The sequence below is a fragment of the Vipera ursinii genome (assembly GCF_947247035.1).
Source record: "Vipera ursinii genome assembly, chromosome: 6".
Lineage (NCBI taxonomy): Eukaryota > Metazoa > Chordata > Lepidosauria > Squamata > Viperidae > Vipera > Vipera ursinii.
The window spans coordinates 4,426,796-4,448,768 of NC_139515.1; the positions used below are offsets into that span (position 1 = coordinate 4,426,796).

The window sequence follows — 21,973 nt, forward strand, 5'->3', positions numbered from 1 at the left end:
AGTTTAACTTTTACTTTGTAACCTTTTTAAAATAGGCCCCATCTGGCTTGAGGAGGCAGAGAAAAACATTTTTTTAAAAAAAAAATCTGTGCAATTTCTATAGGAGAGGCAGTTGGGCCTAAGCATGCCCGTCCCCAAATATCCATGGGTTAGGACTAATTTCCAGGGCAGAAATGTTGCCTTATGACAGTTTAATAAGCTACAATATGAGAACTGATCGAGAATTTCTATAGGAGAGGCAGTTGGGCAGTGGATCAAAAAGCTGATGATTGCACCATCCTAAGCTTTTCTCGTTTCTAGTCCTACGATCCAGAGCAGAGAGTATGCAGCCACGGATGTTCCTTGCACGCACGTAGACACAAAGACACGCAGATGCAACGCAAGGCCCAAGTAGAAAGGCGCGGTCCTTCGTTACACAGAAGAAAATATCTGTAGCCACTTCTGGTAGAGAGTAAGAAAGGATTCCAGAAGCCGCATCTGCCTTCCCAGCTTTTTCTACTTTTGCATCACTCTCTCTTGAATCTCTGTCTACCTACTGTCACCTTTTGGAATGGAATGGAACAGAACAGAACAGAACAGGGAATGGAATAGGGAACGGAACAGAACAGAATAAAAACTTTATTGTCCTTTTTATGTACACTAATCAGCATACATTCAAATGACATTTTGTTGCATTCAGCTCTCAAAAAAATATCATTTATGCATGTACCTCCACCCCACCACCCCACCTACCAGATATATGACACAGAGAAACATCGCCGTCTAGTTCGAATGTATGCATATGCACGGCGAGAAAAACGAATCTTGCGAATTTACCAGACGGATGGCATAGGGAACAAAGCTGTTGCAGAATCAGGTGGTCCTGCTGGAAATTCTTCAAAACCCAACCCCCCCCCCCCCGCAGAAGGGTGCAAAAGAAACAGACCCTGAAGTGGGTGTGTATGGGTCTCTAACAATGCTTTGAGCTCTAAACACATAGCGCTTATAAGGTCGTAACTCAAGGACTTCATGGGCAAGCCTTCTGTGGAAATATTTCACTCTGGAGAAAATTCTGTACCTTACCTTCACAATGGCCATAAAAACAAAAATATCCAGAGGAATTCCTGCTGTGCCTTATTATTCGGTTTTATGTCCCTATTCTAGTCTAATAAAACATATGAGTCACACTCTGGATGGCCTAATAACCCTACTTTTTTCTCTGATTCCCCACCCTGCTTTATATTTTCAGTGTCACAATGACTTCTTTCTGCAATAAGATCCGAGGCTTGAAAAAGTGAAAGGTGATTTCATTGCTAGCATTACCAATTGGAAGCTTAGACATACAATACTTTGTCCTAGTTATTCTTACTGCTAGATGAGGTGAGTTACGCAAGAGATCTGTTTTCATCCAATTCAATTCAAAAATGCCCTAGAAAAATATATATATATTTCCCCACTGAGTGATTTCTTTAGACATTTAGACAATTCCTCACTAATATCCAAAACTACATACAGTATTTTGAATGGACGTAGGTAATTTGTTAAATTCTACAGGTTTGGTTTTGATAATTTTGCAATATATATACATTTACATATATATATATGTATATATATATATATACATATACATATACATACACATACACACACACACACACACACACACACACACACACACACACACACACACACACACACATATATATATATATATATATATATATATATATATATATATATATATATATATAATGTAAATTATTCAAATTGCTAATAAAGAATTTTGTGACTATATCCTGTGGATAGGCTTGAGTTAGGCCACGGGTCGGCAACCCGCGGCTCTTTGAGCCGTCTCCTGCGGCTCACAGCCGCCAGGTGCGCACGCAACTCTTCGAATGGGCAGTGGTGCGTGTGCACCTCTCCAAATGTAGAGTGGCACCGCCCGTTTGGAGAGGTGCGCGCGCACCTCCCCAAACCTTTGAAGAGGTGCGCGCGCACCTCCGTGCGAACGGGCAGCGGCGCCGCTCTTTGGGAAAGCTGCCGCGGCACGTTTGCAGGCTGCCAAAAGCGGCAGCTCTGCAAACGGGCCGCGGCAGCTTTCCCAACAAGCGGCACCGCTGCCCATTCCGAGAGGTCCGTGCGCACCTCTCCGAACGAGTGGAGGTGCGCACGCACCTCCCCAAACCTTTGGAGAGGTGCGCGCGCACCTCCGCGCGAACGGGCAGCGACGCCGCTCTTTGGGAAAGCTGCCGCGGCACGTTTGCAGGCTGCTGAAAGCGGCAGCTCTGCAAACGGGCCGTGGCAGCTTTCCCAACAAGCGGCGCCGCTGCCCATTCCGAGAGGTGCGCGCGCACCTCCCCAAACCGGTTCCATCACACATAAAAAAAATGGCAACCGCGTGCGTCCGTGCATGCGCAAGAAAACCCGTTTTGCGCATGCGCAAAATGTTTTTTATGCATGCGCGTGCATGGACGCACGCACGCGGCTCCCGCTTTTTTTATGTGTGATGGAACCGGTTCCCAGTGGCTCTTTTCCTTTTGCAGGTTGCTGACCCCTGAGTTAGGCCAAAACAGGAAAGAAAGAGTTAATTAGCAAGGCATATTCAAATGACTTGACAAATATTTAACACATATATCTCCCTTGCTTCCTAGCTAATAGAGAAAGAACCTGTGGCTCAGGAAGTTAAAGCAACTGCCTAATATATAATCAGCCCAGGTTCGAATCTCAGATAAAAAAAAAAGGGTATGACTGACTGATGAGAACATAAGAATTTCGAAATGATCATTTCAGCCTCCCTAAAAATTCTTTATTAGCAATTTGAACAATTTACACAAATAATGAGCTGTCATAAGTTGTGACTATATCCTGTGGATAGCCTTGAGTTAGGCCAAAACAGGAAAGAAAGAGTTAATTAGCAAGGCATACACACACACCACACACACAAATACATACACATATCAAGGACTTTGAAACAAATACTTTAGAAGTCGCAGCGTTAACCCACGACAGATTTTAGAATAGGCAAAACATAAAAATGTAATAGATCTCACACAAAGTATTCTTACAGGAAGTTGCAAATAATAAACTAGCTTTGAAAATATTAGAGAGCCACATCCAATGCAGATGCATTAATGCTTTTTTTGGGGGGGGGTGAGCTTGGTGGTTTTCTTGCAGACGCTTCAGTGCTAGCACTGATGATGTTACCTAGTTGGGTCATGATGCAAAAAACCCACCATTTTCAAGACCATTTCCACCAACACTGACAGGGCAAGCCACTAGAATATAAATAGAGAGCAAACACCATACCTTATTAGCACTGATGATATTACCTAGCTTGGTAATAAAACGTCTGCAAGAAAACCACCAAGCTCAGAGAGCACCAAGGACCCCACAGTCCTCCTCCTCCTCCCCCTTCCAGCACTGATGATGTTCCGTAGTTGGGTCATGAAATGTCTGCAAGGAAACCACCAAGCTCAGAGAGCACCAAGGACTCCTCATTTCAACCCTGAGCTACAAATATTTGCTTCTATTGGCATTTTTTCCCCTTTCCTGTTATTTTTCTAATCTCAGTCACATTTGGGGAAGGTGATTACTAATAAGTTGCAGTGCAAAACTGGCAGTTCAGTTTCTCTCAATCTTTCTCTACTCCTATTGCCATTTCCCCGAATCTTTGTCGTCTTATCCCTTGATTCTAGGGACAGCGACTGGGGCTCGGGACCCCAAGATAGTTAGATGAAACTCTTCAAAGAACTTTGAGGCATTGTTTACCTTAAAGAATCTTTATTTGAGCAGCATGGCATCGGCACTAACACAGTTGAAGCCAAAAATTGAGTTCCCTTCCCCTGAGCACCTAGTATCAAAGCACAATTCCCTCCTCCAGTTAAAAGTCATAAATCACATTCCCCAATTAGTTTGAAATGCGGGCTTCCCGATTCTTATCATCTCTTATTTCGATAACCTTGGTGCTCACGCTAGGTGCAGTATTGTTATGTGTAGCTAAAGTCTCGTGCACATTCCTCCCCCCAGCATCATCGAGCTCTAACTCTAAGAGCAAAAGTGAAAGAATAAAATGGTTGCATCTCCATCTGTTGTCAATGAGAAAACATCTGACGTCAGCAGCGTTGACATCCTGTAGTAGGTGGACAGAGATTCAAGAGAGAGTGATGAAAAACTAGAAAAAGCTGGGAAGGCAGATGCGGCTTCTGGAATCCTTTCTTACTCTCTACCAGAAGTGGCTACGGATATTTTCTTCTGTGTAACGAAGGACTGCGCCTTTCTACTTTGGCCTTGCGTTGCATCTGCGTGTCTTTGTGTCTACGTGCGTGCAAGGAACATCCGTGGCTGCATACTCTCTGCTCTGGATCGTAGGACTAGAAACGAGAAAAGCTTAGGATGGTGCAATCATCAGCTTTTTGATCCACTGCCCAACTGCCTCTCCTATAGAAATTACACAGATTTTTTAAAAAAACAATGTTTTTCTCTGCCTCCTGAAGCCAGATGGGGCCTATTTTAAAAAACCCCTTTTTTCCGTAGCGTCTTCCTCCAGAATCCATTTAGTCTCCTTCTGCTCAGTTTTCAGAGAATTATCTTGCCGAAGGACCAATGGACCGACAGAGAAACGGAGTCCCTTTATGTAATATTTTTTTTCCCCAAATTTCCTTTTGGTTGGAAAGAATAAAAATGGGCAGGGGGAAGATTTACCCGCTTGTACTTCAAATTAAATTGCAGATGGAACTGCAGGCATTCAATTTATAGCCTACACTTAGGGAAGATATAATGTATTAAACAAGAACTGCGTGGAATTCTTTCAAATTCCATTACCATTAAAGCTAATGTTCTGATCCTTTCCAGCTCTGTAATAAAACTACAACCGCTGGACCACAGCGTGTTACGTTCTGATTTAAAACAAGTGATAATTGAGTCTGTGAAATGCTTTTAGGGAGCGTTCCAAGTTACAACGGTCCTGAAAAAAGGGACTTAGGACCGTTTTTCACACTTACGACCGTTGCAGCATCCCCAGGGTCACGTGATCAAAATTTGGACGCTCGGCCAAACTGACCCATATTTATGACGGTCGCAGCGTCCTGGGGTCACGTGATCCCTCTTTTGCGCCCTTCTGACACGCAAAGCCAATGGGAAAACCATGCTACTCATTTAACAACTGCAGTGTTTGCTTCACAGCTGTGTCAAGAAAGCTCGTAAAATGGAGCAAAACTCGCTTAACAGCCGTCTCGCTTAGCAACAGAAATTTTGGGCTCAATTGTGGTCCTAAATGGAGGACAACCAGCACTCACTTAACAAAATACCAGTGATCTGCTGGAAAGGCCATCTTGATTGGAACATAAAAAAACCCCACATAGTTCTCTTCCCTTGGTTTTAATGAAATATTTAAACAAAGCCTTATCTCAGTTAAGCAGCATCTTTAAAGAGTCCATGGATCTTGTGCTGAATAAGTCAAATTCTTTTTTTAAAAAGTCAGCCTTTATTAGCATTAGGAAGCTAAAGGCACTCAGATTTCAACTTTGATTATGCCCAGAGTGTTTCTGTGGAGAATTCTCCATTATCCCGGTCAAGGTTGTCCCAAAGGTGCTTTTTCCAAAAAAACAACTGGATTTTCTTGGAGTTGTTTTTTTGTTTGAAAAAAATGTTTCGCTTATCATCCGAGAGAGAATACAACCACTGTCCTGTTCGTTGTCTCATTCAGGTCAAAACACAGGGAGTCCTCAACTTACAACAGCTAGTTTAGTGGCCGTTCCAAGTTACGACGGCGCTGAAAAAAGGGACTCGTCATCGGTTTTTCACACTTACGACTGTGGTCATGTGATCAACATCCAGACGCCTCGCAACTGACTCGTATTTACGACGACGGCATTGTCCTGGGGTTATGCGATCCCCTTTTTGCGACTTTGCGACAAGCAAAGTCAAGGGGGAGGTCAGATTTACTTAACAACCATGTCACTAACTTAACCTGAAATGTCGCACAATGGGGCAAAATTTACCTAACAACTGTCTCGCTGGGCGACAGGAATTTTGGGCTCCATTATGGCCATATGTTGAGGACCATCTATAGGAGCAACAGAAGAGGACGGTGGCAAGGTTTATAAAGCTGGAGAAAATGTCATTAGCGTACATGCTGAAATCAGTACTTACTCTCAGACGCTTTCTGAAATTCTGACGCCAGAGTTTGAGTCACAGCTGTCCAGAAAGTGTACAAAATGTCTGAATGGCCATCCTAGAATGAAAGAAGACACAATTTGCAAAGGTGGGGGGGGGGAAAGCCAGTTTCACTTAACAACCGTCTTGCTGACTTTACAACCGAAGCGATTCACTTAACAAGTGTGGCAAGGAAGACTGTAAGACGGGGCAGAATTCACGTGGAAATGTTGGGTTCAAATGCGGTCGTAAAGTCAAGGACTGCCTGTATTTCACAAAACCTGGAATCCAGGAGAAAAAAAATGAACCCAAATGAAGATACTAATATTAGTGGAGAGGAAGAAAAATTTTTTTAAGACTTCCTCCGAAATCTAGTAGCAGGCAAATTGTATGACAAGATGACGGGCTTTGGTGATAGAACTTGCAGACAGGATGAATAACGGGCTGTATCTGATTACCTTACTAGCTGAAGGACAATAATTTCAACCATTTTCCTAAAAAAAGGCAGGGTAGGAAAAAGATGCTTCACTCAGGTATAGCAAACCGAACGAAGCATCTGCCGTAATATAATTTTATTCGGTTAGCTTTCAGAAAGACGTGTGTGCGCATGCGCGTGCCCGCGTGCCCGTGCATTTGCCTGTGTAACACCACATTTTAACTGGCTCAGTACCCATACAAGTAGCCAAGGATAAGTACCTTTATAAGTAATTAAGTAAAGAAAGAAAATAAATGCTTTTTGAAAGACGGATGTGTGCATACGCGTGTGTGTGCCCATACACGTGTCTATGTAACACGACATTTTAACTGGCACAGTACCCACCCAAGTAGCCAAGGATAAGTAACTTTATAAGTAATTAAGTAAAGAAAGAAAATAAATGCTTTTAGAAAGACGTATGTGTGCATGCGTGCGCACGCCCGCCCATACATGTGTCTATGTAACACGACATTTTAACTGGCACAGTACCCACACAAGTATTTATTTATTTATTTTATTAGATTTATATACCGCCCTGTCCCGAAGGACTCAGGGCAGTTTACAGGGTATTTAAAACAACCAGTACAAAAGTTAAAAACAAATTAAAAAAGATTAAATTATCCCTAAAATTAAAAAAACCCAGTTAAAAATTCTCAGCCTGGGCCAGAGAGCTCAAAGAGCCAGGTCTTCAGGTCCCGGCGAAATGTGGAAAGGTTGGGGGCAGTCCTAAGCTCCACGGGCAGCTGGTTCCAGAGGGCAGGCGCACCCACAGAGAAGGCCCTTCCCCTGGGTGTTATCTGCCGACAGTCTTTTACCGGCGGCACCTTGAGGAGACCCTCCCTGTGGGAGCGCACTGGACGAAGGGAGCTTGATGCCGGCAGCAGGTGTTCCCTCAGATATCCCGGACCTAAGCCATTTAGGGCTTTATAGGTCATCACCAGCACCTTGAATCTCACCTGAAGGGCAACCGGAAGCCAATGCAGCTCTCGGAGTAGAGGTGTTACATGGGAGTATCGGGGAAACCCCCATCACAACTCGCGCGGCCGCATTCTGCACCAGCTGAAGCCTCCGAGTGGTCCTCAAGGGCAGCCCCATGTAGAGAGCGTTGCAGTAGTCTAGACGGGAGGTCACGAGCGCACGAGTGACTGTGCGTAGGGCATCTCGGTCCAGGTAGGGTCGCAACTGGCGCACCAGGCGAACCTGGGCAAAAACCCCCCTGGTCACGGCTCCTATATGGTCTTCAAGACTGAGCCGTGAATCCAGGAGGATGTCCAAGTTGCGAGCCCTATCGACGGGGGGTAACACCTCACCCCCCATCATTAAAGGTGGAATAGTTTGGTTAGCCTGAGATGCCGATATGCACAGCCACTCAGTCTTGCCAGGATTGAGACGAAGCCTGTTTTTCCCCATCCAAACCCGAACCGCCTCCAGGCAACGGGACATCACGGCGAGGGCATCGCTGGGTTGGTTCAGGGTGGAGAAAAACAGTTGGGTATCATCAGCATACTGATGATACCCCACCCCGAAACCACGAATGATCTCACCCAGCGGCTTCATGTAGATGTTGAACAGGAGGGGAGAGAGAACCGACCCCTGAGGAACTCCACAAACGAGAGGCCTCGGGGTGGATCTCTGCCCTCCACGGCCCAGGAGATAGGAGGAGAACCACTGTAGCCAAGGATAAGTACATTTATAAGTAATTAAGTAAAGAAATAAATAAAATAAATGTACTGTTGCAGTCATAGGCCATAACAATGAGAGAGAGAGCCTAAAATGCAATCAAACAAAATCACAATAAAAGGATATCAAGTAAAGGCAGCCCTTGACTCACGACCACAATTGACCCCAAAATTTCTGTTGCAAAGTGAGACATTTGGCGAGTGGGTTTTGCCCCATTTTCAATAGGAAGTCATCCATTTACAAGAGATCGTTTAGTGACCGTTCGAAGCTAGAACGGCACTGAAAAAATGGCTTATGACCGTTTTTCACACTTACGACCGTTGCAGCATCCCGACGGTCACGTGATTTACATTCGGATGCTTGACAAGGGGCTCGCATTTATGACGGTCCCGGGGGTCATGTGATCCCCTTTTGGGACCTTCTGACAAGCAAAATCAATTGCAAACATGGCACTAATTTAACAGCTGCAGTGATTTACTTCACAGCGGTGGCAAGAAAGGTCGTAAAAATGGTGGAAAACTCACTTAGCGACTGTTTCGCTTAACGACAGACATTTTGGGCTCAACTGCGGTCGTAATTCGAGAACTACCTCTAGCACTTTGCTGAGGAGAGAGGTTGTTTTTTTTTAAAAAAATAAAATAAAATTCTAAACATTCCAATAACCTGAATACATAAATATGAACAGGGAAGAGAAACATTGGTATGAAAATAGACCGAAATAGTCTCAGAATCTCAAAACATAAAACAAGAACCACAAAAAAAAAAAAATCAGCTGCTCCATTTCCTGCAAAGTCAGATTGCAGAAGAAAAGGAACCGTCATATGGCTGGCAATAATAACATATTATCATCAACCAACTTAATTAAAGTGACCTGCATTGACCATTATATTAAGCAGTCCTCTCTTCTTCCGGACTGTTGCGTGCCAGCACGAAAATGAGACAGATAATTATCCAATATAGCTTACGCTGCAGCCAGAGTTTTAAACAGACTCATTCATGAGAAAGATTTTAGAATATGAAATTAAAACCATCTCCCAGGAGCGAAATGTTAGAGGCGTCCATGTTCCACGGGGCTATTTAGGCGCAAAAATTGCAAACCCAATTATGTATGACACACGGGTTCCCAACCATTCTCTTAGCATACAGCCTCTCTCCTCAAAAGAGACGTTTTTTTCCAAATTCTAACAGTTTAAAAAAATTATTTTTTTTTATTTTAATCCCATTTATATCCCACCCTTCTCCGAAGACTCAGGGCGGCTTACAAGCTTAGCAGTAGCCTTCATTCTATGTATATGCCTGCTTATTAGGGCTTTCACACACACCCCAAGCGGCATTATTACAAAGTCAGCTTAATTGCCCCCAACAATCTGGGTCCTCATTTTACCTACCTGGGAAGGATGGAAGGCTGAGTCAACCTTGAGCCTGGTGGGACTCGAACCTGCACTAATGGCAGGCAGCTGGTGTTACTTAAGGAGGCATTAGCCCACTGCTCCACCAAGGGGAAAAAAATACAAAAAAATACAAAAAAAAATAAAAATAACACTGGCTGTCAATTTCTCTTTGAAATGTGCAGTTGCTGCAGGGTGTAGTTATACAAACGTGCTTTGCAGGTTATCGAAACAATGCTCAAAACACCATGGAGGGGAAGATGCAATTTCTAATCAAAAGTCTAACAGGCTTTCTTTGAAGAAAGCAGGCTAAACAAGCAGCCAGGGAGATCTTCCTTTAAATCTTTTCCGTAAGGATGGTGAATTTGGGAATAAATCTGCAGGGCAGTCCCTCAGGGGATTTTGCTAAGGAAAGACCCATACGCTCTTATTTCTATAGCAACACCCCAATTGCTGAATGTTTCAGATCCTGAACAAAAGCTATCGCAATAGTAAAAAAAACAATATTAGGCACGTTCCTAAACTTTTTGAATGATCGTCGCTTCCCTTATCTCTGCGTTATTTATCTGTGTGGTGTATCTTCAGGGCTGTGTAGCAGAGCTACAGTTTACAAAATATATTTATATATGACCAAGGTGGAGGAAAAAAAATCCACAATTTTGTCAGTCGGGGTAAATTTTATTTATTTATTTTTATTTTAATTCCATTTATATCCCGCCCTTCTCCGAAGACTCAGGGCGGCTTACAAGCTTAGCAGTAGCCTTCATTCTATGTATATGCCTGCTTGTTAGGGCTTTCACACACACCCCAAGCGGCATTATTACAAAGTCAGCTTAATTGCCCCCAACAATCTGGGTCCTCATTTTACCTACCTCGGAAGGATGGAAGGCTGAGTCAACCTTGAGCCTGGTGGGACTCGAACCTGCACTAATTGCAGGCAGCTGGTGTTACTTAAGGAGGCATTAGCCCACTGCTCCACCAATGCGACAACTTTAGGTCAAGGAGCGAGAAGTGAATTTTCAGACATTGGGAAAAGGAGACACAGCTCGCTCTGGAAGATGCCTAAAATATTTCCTTGATTCCGATCTACGGTTCACAATTCCACTGTACGTTCTTTTGTGGTGACAGAGACTAATGCAACGGGGGGGGGGGGGAGATTTGCTAAAAAAAAAAAAAAAGACAGGCAGTCCTCAAGGTAAAGAACATCCAGCTGAAGGACAGCTCCTAGAGACAAATAAATGGGTTGCTATTGTCAAAAGCGGTGCCTGTTTCTAGCAGTTCGTTGTGCGTCTTCAGCAGTTTAGCAGCTTGAGAAACGCCAACACTCTCCACCATTTTTTTTAGCAACAGGCAGTCTCTCCATTAGCACGGGTTCTGATGTACAGCAAGTTGAAGACAGAGTTAGAAAAGCAACTTGTTCTTAACTCAGGGACTGCTTGTATGTGGAACGGAAGGGAATGGAATAGGATGAAGTGCAAAACAATGGAACACGATTGAATGGAACGGAATAAAATGTAATAAAGTAGAATGGAACGGAGTAGAATGGAGTGTGGTAGAATGGAATGGAATAGAATGGAACGGAGTGGAATGCAATGGAATGGAACGGATTGGAGTGGAACGGAATGGAATAGAATGCAGTAGAATGGATGGAGTATAATGGAATGGAATAGAATAGAGTAGAATGGAATGGAATGAAATAGAACGGAATAAAATGTAATGAAGTAGAATGGAGTGGAGTAAATGGAATGGAATAGAATGGAATGAAACAGAATGGAATGGAACGGATTGGAGTAGAATGGAATGGAATGGAACGGAGTGGAATGGAACGGAATGGAATGGAACGGATTGGAGTAGAATGGAATGGAATGGAACGGAGTGGAATGGAACGGAATGGAATGGAACGGATTGGAGTGGAATGGAATGGAATAGAATGGAATGGAATGGAGTGTAGTAGAATGGAATGGAATGGAACGGAATGAAATAGAATGGAATGGAACAGAGTGTAGTAGAATGGAATGGAATGGAACGGAATGAAATAGAATGGAATGGAATGGAGTGTAGTAGAATGGAATGGAATGGAACGGAATGGAATAGAATGGAACGGATTGGAGTAGAATGGAATGGAATAGAATGGAATGGAACGGAGTGTAGTAGAATGGAATGGAATGGAACGGAATGAAATAGAATGGAATGGAATGGAGTGTAGTAGAATGGAATGGAACGGAATGGAGTGGAATGCAATGGAACTGATTGAAGTAGAATAGAATGGAGTAGAATGGAACGGAATGGAATGGAATAAAATGTAATGAAGTAGAATGGAACGGAGTACAATGGAGTGGAGTAAATGGAATGGAAAAGAATGGAATGAAACAGAATGGAACGGAATAAAATGGGATGGGGTAGCAGGGGTGGGATGGGGTGGGTGGGATGGGACAGGACACAGTTGGACAGAACTGAACCGGGTAGAATGGAATAGAATGGAATGGAATGGAGTAGGACACTTTATTTTCCCAAATGTAATTAAGACACAGGGAATTTGTCTCTGGTGCAAAAACACTCAGGAGTACTTGCAAAGCGACAGAGAAATAATAGTAATAATAAAAGTGTGAAACCAGTAGAAGGGGGAAATAAAAGCTAATAAAAAGGACAATAATATTAAAGCCACCCTATCTATGGTGGCTTCAGAGGAAGGGGAAGTATGCAAGGTAGGCACAGATGATAGTTTTCACCCAATAAAATTAAATCGCCACTCATTCTAGTCAATGTTGAGCCAGAGTTTGAAAAACACAGCAATGCCACTTCCTGGGACCTTCTTGCTTTCACTTCAGATATTGCCACAAGGCAGAAGCAAGTTCAAGAGACCCAACACACTATAGATAATCCGTCTGTCAGGTCCAATCCACCAGGAGCATTCCTTGAGTTAAAGCACAGGAGAGTTTATAATTGCTACTTACACACGTGAATCTAATCAACTAACGGTTGAAGCAAAACCGGAGCTAGACAAGGGTCGACGGAATTCACACGGGTTGGATCTGAGTGGCTGCACAACGATTCCAAACCGGTGACACGTTTAACTCCCCCTTCCAGCCTTCCAACTCAGCCTGCTTTTCTCCTATATATATCTCCTAAACGTCTCATCTCAGACACTACACAACAATGTGAAATCCCAAGTCGTATTTTTTTAAAAAAAATGATAAATTATTATTTTCTCTTTCTGCAAGGGTCTGCAGGTCTACAAACCGCCATCTGTTCCTGGACAAGACTTGTGCTGCAGAGTTTCCAAGGAGACAGATGGGCCCTGTCTACTCGGAGTGCAGCTGTTGCAGAAAGTAAATACAAGGATAGCATTAGCTTAGCTAGCAGCAATTAGGGAACCGAATGTAAAAAATCAGGGTTCGTGTCCCTGTCTCCTGTGAGAAGGGGCAGAGTGCCCTTTGAAAATGGGCAAGCTAGTACTTTGGGGCTACTAAGCTTACACAAGTGGGCAAACAGAGATCTGCCTTCCTACTCCAGATATTTTAAGAAGGGTTAATCTACGTGAAATGATTCTGACTTTTGATTGATGATAGCTGCTTACTACCATAATTAACAGTGCTTGGAGTTTAAGTAGTATAAAAGGTAAAGGTAAAGGTTCCCCCGCACATGCGTGTTAGTCGTTTCCAACTCTAGGGGCCGGTGCTCATCTCCGTTTCAAAGCCAAAGAGCCAGAGCTTCTCCGAGGATGTCTCCGTGGTCATGTGGACGGCATGACTAGACGCCAAAGGTGCACGGAACGCTGTTACCTTCCCACCGGAGTGGTCCCTATTTTTCTACTTGCATTTTTACCTGCTTTCAAACTGCTAGGTTGGCAGAAGCTGGGACGAGTAACAGGCGCTCACTCTGCTATGCGGCACTCGGGATTCGAGCCGCCAAACTGCCGACCTTCTGATTGACAAGCTCCTAACCCACTGAGCCACCGCGTCCCTTCTTAAGTAGTATACTATCTTCTTATTTCTTTTTCTATTCTTTTCTTTTCGATTTTTTTCTTTCTTTCTTTTAAGATATGAGAAATGGAAAGGGTTGGGATGGACTGTATGAGGCAAAAAGACTTAAATACTTAAGTGTAATGAAAATCTTAACCAGTAAGAATGTTTGGAATATTGTGGGGGAAACAAATTTAAGTGAGAATTTTAAACAGGTTCTATGATAAGGCCATCGAGATGATCAGTCAGAAAAGAATCTTTAGATCAATGTGGTTACTATTTGCAGAAATATTAGAAAAATGTCTAATTGTTATTTATCCAAATAATTATACTAATTCAAGGTTGGCAAAAGAGAACATTTTTGGAAGAAAAGAACATCAAGCAAAGCTATTATGTGGACTACTGAATTATAGAAACTAATTGTTATTGACTGTTTTTAAATATAAACCCAGACAACACGATGTTTACCAAATATTAAGATGATTATGTAAAAACAAAAATTAATGAAACGTATTTAAAACAAAAAACAAAAAACAGTGCTTGGAGTTGCAACTGGATCCCTCAATCACTCAGAACTGCTTTTGTCAAGCATGTCTACATTTTGGCTGTTTATTCAGCAATTCCAAATCTTGTGTAATTCCAAATTGCCGTGCAACATCAGAGAAAAAGGAACAGATAAGAAGCTGTGGTAAACTTTCTATGAGTTGAATACGACGATAGTTTACTAACAGAGGATTTTGACATATTACTCTTGCCTTTTGCTTGTTGCTTGTCATTTTACTCTTGCCCATTAACTATTTTGCCACTAAAGTAGTAGATAGACGACAGGCTGATAATTTGCAAATAGAATTATCAGTTTAAAAATGCGCGCACGGGGGGGGGAGGGGCTGTTCGGCAAGGGATGGGTAACTAATATTTTTGCAATACATTCATCTGTATTCAACGAAGGGGGATATTATATGCATACGTGTTTGCGTCTTTTTTAATACACTTTTTAAAATGTTTGCTCGTTTCTTCCTGTGGAAAAAAAAATCCCCCCCCCTGGAATTTTATACAGCTAGTCCTCGACTTACCCTAGTTCATTTAACGACCGTGGCAAGAAAGGTCATAAAACAGGGCAAAACTCAGGCAACAATTGTCTCGCTTAGCAATGGAAATTTTGGGCCCAATTGCAGTCGTTCAGCCGAGCACGAACTACAACGTACAAGCTGCATTTACTGTCACTGAACACGTATATTGATACTAAATGTGCCACTTACAAGCTCTCCCCAAGCTACTTTTTCCTACAGCTTCTACTTTTTTAAACAGATGGCACACAAAATATCTCTCCCATCTGCTTAAGACACTGCCTTCCCATTTGCTGTTATGTTTTCCACGGGGCGGGTGGCGGTGGTGGTGGTGGAGGAATAAAAAGACATTTTCAACATAAGAGACCGCCAACGGTAGTTTTTACATTATGATATACCTCTTCCTAATTAATTCTTGGTGGCGATGGCGTAGTGCCGGGTGAATGTGGGTGCCTATCCAGACTCTTCGCTCAAAAAAGTGTGAGCGCCTGCGCATAATATGATGATATTATTCCGGAAGTTATACGGACCGGACTCACTCCATTTTCGGGTGGCTATTTTGACTTTAAATCTTCCCATTGCTTTCCTGGCTCAGGATCGTAGTATTTGGAGATTAAACTGGAAGATAATACCGTGTATCGTATCCGTCATATTCATGCCCTTAACTTAGAAAAGATTGAGGAAGCGTGACTTTATTTCAGGAGTAAAAGTGGGGTTTTGCAGGGTCATTCTGGTTGATTCAGAGTTGGTCCTGTAGCAAAGCTTTTCAACTTACTTGCTCAGGAAAGACATTAAGCTACCGTTAAGCTAACATCAAGGGACGCAGTGGCTCAGTGGGTTAGGACGCTGAGCTTGTCGATCAGAAGGTCGGCAGTTTGGCGGGTCGAATCCCGAGTGCCGCGTAACAGAGTGAGCGCCTGTTACTCGTCCCAGCTTCTGCCAACCTAGCAGTTCGAAAGCAGGTAAAAATGCTAGTAGTAAAATAGGGACCACTACGGTGGGAAGGTAACAGCGTTCCGTGCGCCTTTGGTGTCTAGTCATGCCGGCCACATGACCACGGAGACGTCCTCGGACAAGCGCTGGCTCTTCCTTCGGCTTTGAAACGGAGATGAGCACCGGCCCCTAGAGTCGGAAACGACTAGCACGCATGTGCGGAGGAACCTTTACCTTTTTAAGCTAACATCAACAATCTGGCCAAAACAATCACTTTATCCTAAGCTGTTAGGAATGGCTAAATTCAAATGAAGTCCGAGTTGTTTTGAAGGGCGCTCTCTGAGGCTGGCTGTTTGCTTGCAGACATTTCATTACCTAACTACGGAACGTCATCAGGGCTAATAAGGAGTGGGGTTTGCTGTCACTTTACATTCTAGTTGCTTGTCCTGTCAGTGTGTTGGTGGGGGTGGGGGTGGTCTCGTTAGCTTGTTTGGCAAATTCCTTGATTGCTTACTTCTTGATGGTTGGTTCGATGTCAATCTCGCTGCTAATCTGCACTGTTTTGCCGACAAGGTCTGCTTACTAATGTGTAAACCATGGGCTTGGAAAAGCTGCACAGAATATACAATTAAGCGAAACGAACTATGTCACAGTGTCACGGATTAATTTGAGCATTGCCAAGAAGCTGAAAGAAACGGTGGACGAGAAAAGCGAAAATTGGGAAGATAAATGAGGGTTCTGTTATCCATTTTCCTCTTCCCTAAATTCAATAGTTAAACAGGGGGGAAAAGTAAAAACATTGTGACAGGTAGACTAGGCTGCCAGTATGAAGGTAGCCCTCGACTTATGGCCACAATTCCGCCCAAAATTTATGTTGCTAAGTGAAACGGTTGTTAGGCGAGTTTTGCCCCATTTTATGACCTTTCTTGCCGCAGTTGTTAAGCGAATCACTGCCGATGTTACGTTAATAGAATGGAATGGAATGGAATATAGAATAGAATGGAATGGAATGGAGTGGAATGGAACGGAATGTAGAAATGAAGCATAGAATAGAATAGAATAGAATAGAATAGAATAGAATAGAATAGAATAGAATAGAATAGAACAGAACAGAATAGAATAGAATAGAGCAGAATAGAATAAGCAATAGGATATAGAATAGAATAGAATAGAATAGAATAGAATAGAATAGAATAGAATAGAATAGAATAGAATAGAATAGAATAGAATAGAATAGAATAGAATAGAATAGAAAATATGGAATGGAATGGAATGGAATGGAATAGAATAGAATAGAATAGAATAGAATAGAATAGAATAGAAAATATGGAATGGAATAGAATAGAATAGAATAGAATAGAATAGAATAGAAAAGAATAGATATTGGAAAAGAAAAGAATAGAATAGAATAGAATAGAATAGAATAGAATAGAATAGAATAGAATAGAATAGAATAGAATAGAATAGAATAGAATAGAATAGAATAGAATAGAATAGAATAGAATAGAATAGAATAGAATAGAATAGAATAGAAATATGGAATGGAATAGAATAGAATAGAATAGAATAGAATAGAATAGAATAGAATAGAATAGAATAGAATAGAATAGAATAGAAGAATGGAATGCAATGGAATGGAATAGAATAGAATAGAATAGAAGCTGGAAGGGACCCTGGAGGTCTTCTAGTCCAGCCCACTGCTCAAGCAGGAGAACCTATACCATCTCAGACAAGTGACTGTCCAGTTTCTTTTTAAAAACCTCCAGTGATGGAGCGCCCACGGTTTCTGGTGGCAAGCTGTTCCACTGGTTAATTGTCCTCGCTGTTAGGAACTTTCTCCTTAGTAGCACGGTTGTTAAGTGAATCTGGCTTCCCCCATTGACTTGACTTGTCAGAAGGTCACAAAAGGGGATCCCATGACTCTGGGACACAGCAACCGTCATAAATATGAAACAGTTGCCAAGGGTCTGAATTTTGATCAGATGACCATGGGAATGCTGCAACCGTCGTTAAATGTGAAAAAGCGTCGTAAGCCACTTTTTGCACCGCCCATGTCCTAAGCCTGAAAAACGGCCGTCCCTTTTTTTCCAGCGCTGTTGCGACTTTGAACGGTCAGTAAATGAACGGTTGTAAGTCGAGGATTACCTGCACTGTCCTTGCTTCTTGGGGAAACTAGTCACCAAAGGCTCCTAAATAAGATTCCGAAATGAAAAACAACAGACGACAAAAAGGTGTTCCCATCAGCGGTACAGCAGGCAGCAAAAGGAAAGGATTATTTTGAAGACAAAACTTCAAAACAAGAAGCAGATGGCTGGATCGAGAGACTACATGTATAACACCAATTCATCAAGCCACACAGCATTTATTGCGCTGTCTTAACGTCCCTTTCCGATAAAGCAAAATTAAGTTAAATAATAATTAAAAAAAACCAGCCACTCACAGCCGTTTGGCCCCCAAAGGTGTCATGCTTGAATGGGTAGGGCGATGCAATTTTTTATTTCCACATGGCTGTCCTTTCCTTACAAACACCCCCCGCCCCCCAAAAAATAATAATAATTCCTGAGGGTCTGTTATTCTGTAATTCCAGAAAAATTGGGGGAGAAAGTTAAAAAAAACAAACCTCCAGATGCTTATCTGGTGACTGCCATCTGCTGTTCACCCACTTGTAACAGGACTTGAGGGGAAGGGCGGGGGGAAATGGGAGGGGGAAATATTGCTTTACCCATTCCTTAACCATCAAACGCTGCCAGGGAAAATCTTCCACCTTGTCAAGTTGAATTTCAGAACACCGCGCTGTGACACCAGCCCGAGCAAAACTGACTCATTTCGCCTTGCAACGTTAAACAGGCGCCGTTTGGATCGCCAGGCGTGTGTAGTTAAAACCGTTCTGTAAGCTCTGGGCAGTGGTTATCACTCCATACCTCTTGACGTATCCGGCAATTTTTTTTTTTTAACCTCTGGGTCTTCCTCAATAATACCTTTTGCTGTCATAAAGCATTTATCCGGTTCCTTCACCAATAATTACAAAAAAATGATTATATGTCTTTGTAAGCGTGAACAGGTAGCATGACTTACAACCATTTGTTTAGGATAGGATAGGATAGGATAGAATAGAATAATGAAGAATAGAATAGAATAAGAATAGAATAGAATAATGAAGAATAGAATAGAACAGAACAGAATAATAAAGTATAGAATAGAGTAGAGTAGAGTAGAATAGAATAGAATAGAATAGAATAGAATAGAATAGAATAGAATAGAATAGAATAGAATAGAATAGAATAGAATAGAAGAATGAAGAATAGGAATAGAATAGAATAGAATAGAATAGAATAGAATAGAATAGAATAGAATAGAATAGAATAGAATAGAAGAATGAAGAATAGGAATAGAATAGAATAGAATAGAATAGAATAGAATAGAATAGAATAGAATAGAATAGAATAGAATAGAATAGAATAGAATAGAATAGAATAGAATAGAATAGAATAGGGTGGGATGGAGTGGAATGGAATGGAACAGAGTGGAATAGAATAGAATAAAAAAGAATGGAATGGAAAATAATAGAAAATAGAACAGAATTAGAAACAGAAGGGAAATAGAAACGTAACAGAACAGAACATAACAGAACATAACAGAACAGTTTTTTATTGGCCAAATGTGATTGGTCACAGAAGGAATTTGTCTCTGGTGCATAAGCTCTCAGTGTGAGCAAACAGCATTGGAAAAAAGGGACCGGTTTTTCACACGTAGCAACCGTTGACGCATCCCCGTGGTCACATCATCAACATTCCGACGCTTGGCAACTGACTTGTACTTTATGACAGTTGCCCTGTCCCTGGGTGATGTGATCTCCATTCGTAACCCTTCCCAGCTGCCTTCCGGCAAGCAAAGTCGCACTGTTCACTTGAGCAGCTGCACCCGATCCACTTCAACCACCGTCGCCAAGAAAGATTGTAAAAATGAGGTCAAACTCATTTAACAGCCGCCTCGCTCAGCAACATAAATTCTGGGCTCGACTGAGGACCATGTGCATTTCGGCGCCGAGAGCAGCAGCTAGAAACCCCTTACCTTTGCTAATTCATCAATGAAGCACACGTGGGTCACCGGGTCTCTTTTCTTCGACAAGACCTTCTGCAGATGTTGCACCTGAAAAAAACAGAACAACGCGCGATCTGAAGTCCAGGTTCTGCAGATGTTTCGTGGAGGCTCCAAACCAAGGAAAGGACGTTTGAAGGACCAAATCAAATACCTGTCCACAAGCTGCACAGATCTGATCCATCAGTTTTTCCATATTGGTCCAGAGCGCTGCTCGGAAGGCTGCCGTGTTTCCTGGGGTGGGCATAGCTGCTCGGCCAGGACCGCCTAGATGCATTTAAATAATAATAATAATAAAAAGGTAAAGGTTCCCCCGCAAAGGCGTGCTAGTCGTTTCTGACTCTAGGGGCCGGTGTTCATCTCCGTTTCAAAGCCAAAGAGCCAGTGCTTGTCTGAGGACGTCTCCGTGGTCATGTGGCCGGCATGACTAGATGTCAGGACCCACCCCAAACCACGTCTTAGGAAGACAAAATTCTTGGAGTCAAATCTATTCCAAAAAGAATCTTTACTATGACATGCTTGGTTGTAGGAAACGAGACAGGACTTAATATTATCCCACGAAGTAAACCCTTATAAAGAGTTCCCGGTTTAACCCCCCTTAACCCCATTTGGTCAGTCCCCCATCCTTTCTCTCGTATCATCCCTCTCGTGGGAAAAAGGAACTTAGGACCCTTCATGTTTATTGCTGTCTTCCGTGACAAAAGCCAGATGCTAGCCCCCCCCTTTTGTTTCCCCAGTTCAAAAGGCTTCTCCTTTCCTTTGAAATGCCTAATGCCGGTTCAATACACATCTATTCTCTTCTCTTCGGGAGATGGCAGAATCCATGGAATAATGTTTGAAACATTCCATTTATGAATATGATATAAATGGATTCTGACAGTAGACGCCAAAGGCACACGGAACACTGTTACCTTCCCACCGGAGTGGTCCCTATTTTTCTACTTGCATTTTTACGTGCTTTCGAACTGCTAGGTTGGCAGAAGCTGGGACGAGTAACAGGCGCTCACTCTGCTACGCGGCACTCGGGATTCGACCCGCCAAACTGCCGACCTTCTGATCGACAAGCTGCATCCTAACCCACTGAGCCATCGCGTCCCGTGAATAATAATAACAATAATAATAATAATAATAATAATAATAATAATAATAATAATAGTAATAATAATCTGTCTCAAAACGAGTTGAAAAGCTTACACACGCTTTTTGAATGTCTAAATTGCTGCGCAGATCAAAAGGAGGAAGTTCACAGAACAACAGAGGATTTTTTTGGGCCTGGCTGCAATTATAACAGAATAACAGAGCTGGGAGGGACCTTGGAGGTCATCTAGTCCAACCCCCTGCTCAAGCGGGAGACCCTATACCATTCCAGACCAGTCCAGTCTCTTCTTGAAAGCCTCCAGTGATGGAGCAGCCACAACTTCCGGAGGCAATGAACTGAGTTACGGCTCACTATAAGGCAGGACAAGAAGCAATCAAAGGAAACTAATCAAGGAGTGAAGCAACCTAAGCAGAATACAGAAGAACAGAGTTGGAAGGGACCTTGGAGGTCTTCTAGTCTGACCCTCTGCTTAAGCCGGAAACACAGGTTCCTCTTAATAGTTATCCTGGGGAAATGTGATTCTTGGATTGTTACCTCTCTTTTTTTTAATCTAGAACCAAGGACAAATTTCCTGATAGTGAAAAATGATTAATTCCAGAAGTTGTGGAAGGGTTTCCTGCCTGAACGGTGGGTTGGACTAGAAGACCTCCAGATTCCCTTCCAACTCTGTTCTTCTATTATGATGCCAGGCAGGTCAAAATCTAGACCTCATTTTTAGCCTTCAGCAAAGGGCTGCAAGAAACTATCCAGGGATATTGGTAGCTGAATTGTTTGGGTGCGATGAATGAAAGTTGTCCACAAAGGAAACCGTGACTGTGTTTAATCCCTGCTCACCCACAAATGTGGTGTGAAATCACACCACTGAAAACCGAAACGGTAACTTAAGGGTGCTAGAAGAGGGAGCCAACCCATTCTCCAAAGCACCAGAAGGCAGGACAAGAAGCAGTGGATAGAAACTCATCAAGGAGAGAAGCAACCTAAGAACTAAGGAGAAACTTCCTGACAGTTAGAACAATTAACCAGTGGAACAACCTGCCTCCAGAAGTTGTGAGTGCTCCAAACACTGGAGGCTTTTAAGAAGAGACTGGACAGCCATTTGTCTGAAATGGTATAGGGTTTCCTGCCCGGCCAAGGGGTTG

At 42.6% G+C, this 21,973-nt stretch overlaps 1 protein-coding gene across 4 annotated transcripts in view; it reads right to left on the reverse strand.

Moving 5' to 3' along the window:
- COG5 (component of oligomeric golgi complex 5) overlaps positions 1-21,973 on the reverse strand; it is a 137,202-nt gene that overhangs the window by 35,052 nt on the left and 80,177 nt on the right. For all 4 annotated transcript variants that reach the window (XM_083366259.1, XM_083366258.1, XM_083366260.1 and 1 more), the window contains exons 9-11: positions 19,890-20,002; positions 19,709-19,786; positions 6,130-6,211 (exon numbers count right to left, since the gene is read on the reverse strand). In XM_083366259.1, coding sequence (XP_083222385.1) covers positions 6,130-6,211; positions 19,709-19,786; positions 19,890-20,002 — 273 coding nt within the window. The remainder of the gene's footprint in view (positions 1-6,129; positions 6,212-19,708; positions 19,787-19,889; positions 20,003-21,973) is intronic.